At 34.1% G+C, this 11,541-nt stretch overlaps 1 protein-coding gene across 1 annotated transcript; it reads right to left on the bottom strand.

Annotated features, from left to right (window-relative positions):
• Positions 1-8,882: 8,882 nt before the first annotated feature.
• On the bottom strand, positions 8,883-9,374 carry LOC128554958 (uncharacterized). Its single transcript, XM_053536299.1, has one exon. The coding sequence runs from the start codon at positions 9,372-9,374 to the stop codon at positions 8,883-8,885; it is 492 nt and encodes a 163-aa protein (XP_053392274.1).
• Positions 9,375-11,541: the final 2,167 nt, after the last annotated feature.

The raw sequence follows: 11,541 nt of genomic DNA, 5'->3' as shown, positions 1-11,541 counted from the left end.
ACAATATAATTAAGAATTGTGATCCAATTTTTGCATTGGAATAACGTTCTTCAGCGGCATTTAGAAACAAAACTGACACATTAGAGCCGAAAAAACATGGCTTTTTATAGTTGTAGCACAGATTCCCAAACGACAACCGTCCGTGATGCACATGGAGAATACTGCTGAGTTAGTAGAGTCGCTTATAACTCTGGCGTAGAAGGGTTAAACTAGCAGTTAGTTTAAGCTACCGTAGTCTGTGGACTGAACCCGCTTAAAAGCTATAATGCACCAGTCACTGCATTTCGCAGATGTATTCATACGGCGCTGCACATGGAACCTTCAATGATACATAGAGTGCAATTCCATAAAAAACGGGATACGGTCCCCAGTAAATATTTTTGTTTTGGACGTGGAAACAATTGGCAGAACGAAAAATAAAAGCGGAATTTAGAGAGGGGATCCGAGGTTATGGAGCCTGCATACCACAGAAAATCCAAAAGACAAAATGTAAAAGCAAGCAGCGATCGGAGAAATTTATTAAACATTACACAAAATTATAAAAAACGGGAGTATTAGAACAACCAATGCCGTAATATTCAAGCTAAAAAAATAAACAGTACACTAAACACTACATTAATCTTGTGCCTAACGGTCAGAAGAGATCAAAATTCAACAGCTGTCATTGAAGGTACGGAAAACGTCTTACGGCCACAATGTGGCATAAACAACGTTGCTGTGATATAAAACAATGGAAAAGTACAGGTCGCCTAACACGACATAAGACAAAAAATGTTGTTAATCAAACTGTTCACGGATTGTAGTGAAATGCTAGCTACCGTCCCGCCCACTTGTCCCAGTTGGCCAACAACATTTCACATGTATAAGTACCGGAATTACATGAAATGACCCCGCAGATGTATACCCAACGGCGTGCACGAACCTTACAATTGATACAGAGTTCAAATCCTATTAAAACGGTCTAGGGCCCCAGTTAAAACTTTGGTTTTGTCTCAGTGAATTATTTGTGTAATAACAATAGCGATTCATATGTTTGGAAGTGGATTTGTTTTGGTTGGAAACGTGAATGTAAACAACCAACAATATCGGATAAGAATAAACGAGGCATGGAGGTGTATAAAATGTGATTGGTTGTTTGTATTTTCTTAAGGTAGTATGCGCCCTTTGTCGAGATTATTAAAAAGTCGTCGGATTCCTTTCAAATTTGGAATAAGTAAACGTATACAACGCCGTTGGTTTTATGAACTTTTTGTTTTTCTTCTGACGTCGGTACTATAGCAACATAATTAGGGGCGTCAAAGCGCCCATCTTTCTGTCGGCTCTAACTGAAATCGGGGTGTTTCCCTGTCTTTTTTCGTTGTATCTTTTTGTTATGCATCAAAGTTTTAAATTCAAACTAACACTGCAACACGAAAAAATAGCTATGAAAACGTTACTAATATATTTTCGTTAATTATTTCTCCGAGTGTGTGTAAATCAGTAAAAATGCAACGTCAAAACGTATAAACGTACCTGTTTTTAAACGCACTGTTTTCTCTCTGACTGCGTAAAAAACGAAAAAACGGCGCGGTTAATTTGGTTTTAGGATTTAGAGATTGCATAATTCAATCAATTTAAACGCGGCGCATTGTGCTGTGACGTATTGTTGACAGTTTGTCCTATCTCCGTGTCTTACCCGTTTGATGGACTCATACAATAAGGCTGTAAAACACGGAAAAGTACATACACATTAAAGTGCACACAAAGAATTCCTGAAGGGTGATATCAAATGTTCAACGCCCCGAGATATATGAATATTGACGCGATGCGCCATAATGAAGGCCGGATTCACACATGCACAAACACCAGAAAAAAGTAATTTTTAATCCCTAAAGTATCTATAAACGCTTCGTATGAAAATGTATCATCTCTGTCTTTTTAATCAATGCAAAGGTAAGATATCTCATGGGATATGACAAAATAATACCAATGCATCGAAACCCAAAATGACGTAGTTGCGCATGTGAAAATGAAATTATGCATCATATCACATGCGCATAAATTGAAAATAACCGGCTTGCGCGCAGGATTATAAAACACTGGTGGATGATAATATCATTCGAGTTAAACTAATGGAATAATACTGAAAAATTTACATTGGAATTTGTAGGTGAGATAAAATAATATGTAAATCTTGCTTTCATCACGAGAGGTGATATAAAAAATCCGATCGTCAATGAAATGACAAAGAAAAAAGACCAAAAAGAAACAACAAAACGCACAGGTAATATGAATGATCTTCAAGGAAATTTTCATTCTTTTTCCTCCCTCTTTAATTATTCTCATAAAAGTAAATAAAGGCTTGATATCTTGTTCAAGGGTGAAACGATTTTCATGTCACACTCTCGAATCAATAATTTTATTATACCGACAGAAATCGTCATAAAATAATTATGAACGAACAAAACCCATATCGGATATAGTAGTACCTGGTGAAAAATGTGCTTCGTGATTCCACGAAAGAAGGCTCTAATAGATTATAATCCAAGAAGAATTATGTTAAAGACTATGTGACTTTCATTCTTATCTTTTCCTACTGTAAACTTTTAACACTTTGCGTATGTATTAAATTTGTAACATGTATTACTGTGAATGATGTATGATAAACTAACAAATTGGACTCTGATTTTCCCCATTTTTCGGCATTTTCGCGGTCAACCTGGAGCAAAATGCCGCAATATTTAACTCAGAAAGGAATTTTACATGAAATAAGAAACTTTTTCATGCATGTTTCGAGTTTGTTTCTGAAAATGAAAGCAGGTAGTTAAATTTGCAGTTCCTTTCCTAAATGCGGCAATATAGGTACCATATTGACAGTTGGACTTGTATTTCACTGCAAACTATTCAACACCCTTTTTCTTTCGTTTTCTTGTGTGATATCTTGTGGAAAGAAAGATCTATCGACGGGGTAAATCTAGAAATTGTATTAAATTGTTTTGAAGTAGCAGAATTTATATGAAACAAAGAAAAATTTCTTTTATTGTTTATGTACCCTTTTGCATGTTCGTTATCCCAGCCAGCGCTCAATGCAATCGCACCGCTAGGATTCAGATACTTTCATCATGAGCCGTAGCGCATAAATTCGTCGGCATGTAATATTTTCAATGTTACCCTCAAAATTGATATCACCTGCGCCACGTTATACCATGTTTAATAAATATACAAAACTTATCCCTAAACAGTTATCCTTTGTATCCCAGATACCGGACGATTTTTTTATTTTTTTTGAAAAAGTTTCCTATGCCCTTGTTCACCATTTTTTTCAGTAAATGATTTACTAACTAGCTAGCCATTTATTTTTACAAAAAGGCCGCCCTAATTTAGAGGCATTTCTATCTACTGTTCTTGCACTGTTTCTACTCTACTACAACGATGACAAATTAGAACTAGCTGGTATTATTTGAAGATCTTTTTTCACTTCTAAAATATGTTTGTAACCATCACAGTATGACAATGGTCTGTTGTCTCCCTCAGATACTCATATTACGAAACTGACGGACAAAGGCCGAAGAAGCCGATATTCGTAGTATGATACAACGGACGAAGACAACCGACCGTTGTCGTAATTGTCATGTAAACAAACATATTTTTAGTAAGTGAAAAGAAAATTATTCCAATTGGATGACAACTACTACTACATGAACAGCTTCAAAGAAATAGCTGTGTAGTAATAGTTTGCTGTTTTGTTTTTTATGTCTTTTTTAATATTATAACGACAATGAAATGTCCGTAAATTGAAAGTGTATGTGTGTTGTTTTCATTGGTTATACTCAAAATCAACTGAAACAGTTTTCCAAAAGTTTTCATTTTTAAAAACATTTGTTTTAGTGTTTGGATATCGAAATTTTAAGAAATTAAACTGATATGAATCACTGCAAAGTGACATGTTAATATTTGACGTTACACAAACAATGCATCGCGTTTCATATCGAGCTAAATGCTGAAAAATCTAAATCGAGAAGGTATGTTTTTTATTAATCCATTTAGTGCAGAAATGATAGAGGAATTCACAGCAAATTTCTAAAAAAAAGTTACCGCGCCGTTTTTTCGTTATACGCAGTTAAAGATGCAACAGTGCGTTAAAAACAGGTACGTTTATAACGTTTTGACGTTGCATTTTTACTGATTTACACACACTCGGAGAATTAACGACAAATATATAGTAATGTTTTCATAGATATTTTTTTCGTGATTACAGTGTAGTTTGAATTTTAAATTTTGATGCACTAATAAAAAAGATACAACGAAAAAACACAGAAACACCCCGATTTCAGTAAGAGCCGGCAGATGGCGCTTTGACATCATTATGTTGCTATGTTACCGACGTCAAAATAAAATAAAAACTATATTTACGCAACGGCAGTTGTATGACATGTATTTAATCCAGATTTGAGTAGAATCCGACGATGTTTTAAAAATCTCTAGAAAGGGCGCATACTACCTTAATCAACACATATGTGTACACTTCTGTGTCTCGTTGCCTGCAGGCTTAGCCCTACAAAGAAATGACATTTAAAGCAGTTTGTATCACGGCTCAAATGGGAAGATACTCACTAGAGAAAATAAATATCGTAAGTTCCAGTTACATTGTTTGTATTGCTGATTACTAGTATGCCAAGGAATATATCTCAAAGCTCAAAATTATTCACACATACCTACTTACAACCCATTCTGTTTTACTGGCTAAAATGATAATGCCTAAAATGATCTTCAACATATATATCTGCCGTAAGGTAATTCGAAAGTTCTTATGGTGTTACCGCATGTTCAAAATAAAGTTGAATAACAAATTTATCATTAATCAAGCGATTTCATATTGGCCAAATTATTTGTCCTCAGGCAGTCGTATTAGCCTTCGGCCTACGGTCTTGGGTCAATACGACAACCCTTGGACGTATAACTACGCTATGATGAAATCGCTTGATTAAAAACATTATATATATGATATGTTTTACATTCTTGACAAAAATATCATCTGATATGTTCCTGTTAATCATATTAATTTAAAGGATGGGACTTATCATAAACAGTCATTTTAATAGTGTGGACTATTTGTGCAATGCTAAAAGAGATTTAAATGCTGGAAAGTGGATGAATAAATTGGTTGAAACACGAGTGTCAGTTGTCGTATTAAAGCCCGCGCGAAACAGTCCTTTTTCACATTTGGGCGAAATTTCATGCCAGCGGATTTAAATGATTTCATAGTATATAATAAAACGAGGAATTGGGTTGTATAATATGTGCTTGGTTGTATTATCTGGAACATATATGTGTAAAATTTTGTGTTTCGTTGCATGTAGCCTACAAAGAAATGACATTTGAAGCACTTTCTGTCAAAGTTCGAATGATCAGATGATACTCAAGATGCTCACTGAGAAGAATTAATATGGTAAGTTACTGTTGATTTTGTCGGGGCATCATAATATCTTTCAGTGGCTCCGATGTTTTTAGTCGCTTCGGAGCACGTGTCTTTACCGTTGTGGACTCGAAAGGTCGCTTGGTGAAAGATTCATTCATGCAAGGAAACCGTGCAGCTGGCTTACAATAGTTCATATTCTTCATATTTAGCTACTTTAATGTCTATGAAGTGTTGCCGTGTGCATAATTTGCCATTAGTGTTGAAACAAATACGAATATATATTAACATAGCGAAAAAAAACAAACAAAAAAGCAACATTCACTTAAACAGTTGGGGTCACCTTAGAGGGTAAGAAGCAACAAAACCGCTCGGGAGTTTAAAGTAGGTTATTGTGTTAAAATTCTCACTCTTCATGGATGTTCAATGTTTTTCAAGGAATATAGCCATTAGTTATTATCCTCTTTCACGCAGTCAAAAAGAAGCGGAAAATAGCTACATGTGTATTTTGTTGAATTAAGCTCGCTATAAAAGCAAGGAAGAGATTTGAGTACATATATGCAAATGTTGAACCAATACGAATATGTAGTACAATTCGGGCTGGTATATATAGCAGCATCGAAACTAATCTTATTGGGTTAGTGGACTTGCTGTGGCATGTGCGTGTTCGTTTGTACTACTGGGCGCTTTGCCGTGTATAAATTCTCTCTACTATATATATATTTAAGAACCTAAAACGCATGTACTCAATGCCTTTGCAGAAGACAGAGCAACAAGGAAAACACCCTCAAGGGCCAGACAAAACAGGCCAGAAGACGGAAATCATAGTAGCTCAGTCCTGGTGGGATTTAAGAACTACTAATCATAGAGTCCTCCTCCTGTTCCGTCAGAAACAATTCAAAGAGGAAAGCGTAGCGTCCAACTATAAAAAGGCTGAACATCAAACATGCGGTGTGTCTCAAAACAGTTGGGTCATAACTTCTTTTCATAAAACGTTTAATGACTTTACTAAATACAATTGGTTTTGGTTTGTTTTGGGTTTAACGCCGTTTTTCAACAGTATTTCAGTCATGTAACGGCGGGCAGTTAACCTAACCAGTATTCCTGGATTCTGTACCAGTACAAACCTGTTCTCCGCAAGTAACTGCCAACTTCCCCACATGAATCAGAGGTGGAGGACTAATGATTTCAGACACAATGTCGTTTATCAAATAGTCACGGAGAACATACGCCCCGCCCGAGGATCGAACTCGCGACCCCGAGATCCGTAGACCAACGCTCTTACCTACTGAGCTAAGCGGGCGGGCTTAAATACAATTGGAAAATTGCCATGACCCAAAATCTTACGAAGTTTGTAAATCACATTTCCATGAAAAACGGGTTTTGATATACTTTCTCGAAGAAGTGTCTTTAAATTGCTATTGTATTTCAAAATCAAGTCTGAATCAAAATTTGGAAAAGTATTTACGTAATTTATAATAACGGTAGCCCTGTTAAAGAAGCTTATTTGTAATATATAAGTTACGTTCATTGAAATACTCAACATGACTAAACGCTCTTGCAAAACCGAATTAACTGAGAAATATATACCCCATAAGATGTAGCCTGGGGTACATCCCCATCCAAATAGAAGAAATTTACAATACAGAAATTAAAATCATCCCTCTTGTCATACTTTTTGGTATGTATAAAATTGTCGTAAATAGAGAGATGTAAATCTAGAAATGAAGCAGTATTATCCGAGTTGTTAGTTTTATTTAACTGCAGCTCCCTGGGATAAACATTTTCCACTAACTGATCAAAACACGGATTAACCATATTAAGTTTATCATCCAGATAGCGTGATGTATTATTAAATGCAGTAATAATGCAAACTATGAACTCACAAAAGTATATGAAAAACCGTCCTGTTTAAGAATCTGACAAACAATTTCTAGTTTTCTTACATTGTCTGAAGTACACTTACTCGAGTACTTATTATGACACTTACCGTTTTCCTAACCTGACATACATAGGTCTGATTAGCAAGTTCATGACGATAGCACAGCCAAGCCGTCAAAGTGGGTTTATCCTTATTTTCAAGTAAGGTCAAGTCGGATATCACAACAATATAACAGAGCTCTGCAGAGGTTTTAAACCGACTAGTAAATCACATGCATGACATGATAACAAAAGCAAAGAATAGCAAAGCATAGCACATTAAGCATATTAAGATAAGCAGTCTTAAAACTATGAAACACATTAAATATCACGATGACAACTAAGGTAAGACTACAAGCATAAGAAAGCAAATGGTAATTTAAAGTATTAAAGACTAGCAGTAATAAGACCTTCACAGCTAAAAACAGACTAGCATACTTCTAAAATCAATTGTAAAACATATCACATATCTTAATGCCTTTAAGTAATAAACAGAATTCCAAAATGACCTGATAACTAACCAGTACACGATTTGTTGCTAATAGCAAAAAACACATGCAAAATAATTATGATATATGCTGCTAATATGCAAAAACACAAATACAAATGACAAAACGCATTAGAAATTCACAAAGCAGTTCATTCACAAGATCACAGGAGTTAACAAATACAATTGGTAAGCTAAACTATGTAACAATGCAGGGCACGAGCAAGACTCACCGTCCCACTGAGCAATCATTGATTTAAACTGAGAAAATAGAGTTATTTCTCTAAAATGATTTGGGAGGCAGTTCCATAGTTTAGCAGCAGAGTACCCGAAAGAATTTAATCCATACCTGGTTGTTCTAACATTTGGCAGTTCAACTGTATTTGTATACCTAAAATTGTAATGGGAGTCTTTTATATTAACAAGACCATGTAGATTTTTCGGACCATTCTTGTTTAAAATTTTAAAATCCTCTAAAGCTGTCGTTCTCATTCTTCTAGTTTCTAACATAGGAAGAACAGAGTTTCGTATGAATTAACATAGTCATTGTATATAAATCTAAGAGCCCTATACTTTATTTGCTCTATTTTAGATGCGTTTGTTTTGCCACTAAAATGCCAGATCAAAGGACAATAATTAAAGTTTGACAATATAAACGAGTGATACATAGTCAACCTACCAAGTTTTGTCAAGTTACAACCAATTCTCTTCATAATATTTAATTGCTTAGATGCTTTTTTTTTACATATTTTGTCAAAATAGGACTTGAAGTTCAACAAAAAATCGAAAGTAACACCGAGCAGGACTACTTCGTCATCACACTTGATGCTTTTATCATTTAGATTAAAAGTAAGGTAAAGGTCATGTGTCCTAGCCCCCCCCCCCCCCAGGGATATGGCCTGGAATTTCTCAGGGTTAGCTTGCATCAAATTGTCTGCAAACCATTTGATAAGTTTCAGACTCTCTAATTCAAGAACACTAACTAAGTTTGTTGGAGAAGACTAGCAAATGAAATAGTATTATCATGATCATCTGCATAGTTATACAGGTCAGACTGAGTGATGAACCTGAAAATGTCATTCATGAAAATGTTAAACAAAATAGGACCCAGTATGGATCCCTGAGGAACACCCTTGACCACATTCCTGAAGGAGCTGTAACAAGAGCCAAGTTTAACACACTGTTTTCTGTTGGACATGACTGGTAGCTCTTAATGAGTGAAACTGATTGTTCTGACACATTGTAGTGTTGAAGCTTTAGCAGGAGGAGGTTTTGCGGTAAACAATCAAAGGCCTTTGAGAGATCCATCAGTACCGCTGCTAGATACATATTAGACTCAGGTGCTCTTTTCCAGTCTTCTGAGATTTTCCGCAGGGTAGTATTACAGCCATACTTTGGCATGAAGGCCCTAAGCATATGGTTGAAAACACCATCAAAATGCTCCAGCAACTGTGTATAGATGGCTCTCTCAAAGATCTTTGATTTGACTGGAAGAAGGCTGACAGGTCTATAATTACCTTTGTCAAGTGTGCTTTTCTTCTTATAAATTGGTGCAACCTGTGCAACTTTCATGTTCTCAGGAAAGGTAGACAGATACCATCATAGCCAGTAACCTTTTTAATACTCATATGTTTTATTTGTTTTTCCACAAAGGTTGCGTCAATAGGTGTAAAGTGAAACTCTGGATTACATAAATTCATTTGGTCAATCACCTTTATACTCTCATGTCTATTGCTAATTTTAACATTTATACTTCCAATTGATTTGGCAACATTAACATAGTAGAATAACAGAGAAAAGAGACTGAACATTGCAGTAGGGTATATAAAAGTTTTATTGCAGTTTTCTGTCATTAAGGATGTATTGATCAAAAAACTGCTGGATGACATCTTGTCATCACTGGGGAAAATTGTTTATCAGCAACTCTTGAACCCCATGTAAAAGTGCTAATTTTCATTTATGAAATAACAAAATGAACACCTTTATCTTATCCTGTGTAAATATGTTCTTAACAAACATGTAACATGACTATGAAATTTCGAAGATTCAGCCGATATTAAAATATACGGAATGTGTGGTTATATTTCTTTAGAACTTTTTATTTGATGATAAATTACCTTTCATAATAAAGTACCTGTAGAATTTACATCAGATAGTTTCAAAATAATTTCACTTGCAATACTTTTATTCTAACGACGTTTCATCTGAGACATAACGTTTCAATCAAAATTTGATCAAAATATATAAATGTTTCTAAGTTTAAAACTATTTTTACTATATTTAGTTGTGTTCCATTTATGCGGAAACCTTGAAAATACGTTACAAGTACAATCCTATCATGATGTAAAATGATAAAAATGTGAACACTTTGTGGCATTTTCTAATGTTCCTGCAAATATGCGTTTTTCTGTTTAAATTAAATAGAAAATGTCAACGTTTTTGCAATAATTAGCCATGTGACATACATAACACAATTTGTTACATTTTCTCTGTCTTCCTTTTTAAACAATTTTGGCAAGAGGCAAGTTAGAGAACATGTTTTTAAATGAAAACGTGATGACAGTTATGCATCTTTTCCAGTAAAGTATTTACTTAAGTCAATATAATTGAGTGTCATGCGGAACGTAAAACACTACGCTTGAAGACGCCACGTCTTTGCGTTCTAAGCATTGACGGTAAACAGTTAATAGCTATTATTATAACACAAAAATAAAATAAAAGCCTTACGTGAACTTTTAAGGTGACTGGACTTGCTACTTTTGGCATGAAATCAATGGGTTAAATAATCTCGTTTCACTTTTTTTCAGTTCTTCATATTGATATTTTGATACGTACAATGGATAAACATTATTATTTTCATAACCAAATACATTAAATGAAATATCATTCTGAGTTTCTATTTTAGGTATTTGATTTAATGTTACAGGAAATTTTATTCCTTTATAGTTTAGTTTTTCTTGTTTTTTTTTTTATATTTTGAAACTTTTTGAGGGTCTTTTTTAACAGGAAATTTGTAAGCTAAATGACACCATCTAAAACATTCATTATCATCATTCTTTATATTTATTAATCCTTTCATTGGATGTTTTAATTGTTTTGGTAATTCTAAAGAGCTTGAAGCAGCCAGCGGTGTATATTTATATCTATTTATATAATGGGCATCAACTGTCTCTATTCTCCAGCCACTTCCTTCTGAAATCCGATTACCAATCCTATTTATTATTTCATCAAAAGCTTGACGTAAAGTGTTGTTTATTTCATTTGTGTTAATAATAATTAAAGCCCTTGATTGAAAATAAGCTGATTTATATATTGTATATATTTTACTAATTTTTGCAAAAGTTACTTTTAAAACAACATTTATTTTTATACCTTTTAAAGTTTAAGGTTCAGATTTAGGAATATCAAATGAATCTTCTATATTTAAATATAACTGATTCTTTGGATCTTGTCTATATGTAATTTTAATTTCAAATTTCTTAATATATTGATTTGAAGACCTCTCAATTTCTCTGGCAGACATCTATATATTATATTTAGAAAAAAAATCTTAAGCAAAAAAAATAAATAAATAAATAAAGTTTAAGAATGAATAAAATATCTAAATTTATATCTTTTTCCATTAGTTTTTGATATTCTACTTTTTACTCAATTTTTCCCTTCACAGCACATTTCTATTAACCCAGACTTAATATCAAGGTCTTGAAATGCTGCGTAAGTGCTTCTATATATTTTGTCT

This window comes from Mercenaria mercenaria, unplaced genomic scaffold (genome assembly GCF_021730395.1).
Source record: "Mercenaria mercenaria strain notata unplaced genomic scaffold, MADL_Memer_1 contig_900, whole genome shotgun sequence".
Classification (NCBI taxonomy): Eukaryota; Metazoa; Mollusca; class Bivalvia; order Venerida; family Veneridae; genus Mercenaria; species Mercenaria mercenaria.
The sequence above is the reverse complement of the archived record's forward strand: the minus strand, read 5'-3'. Positions and strand labels throughout refer to the sequence as shown.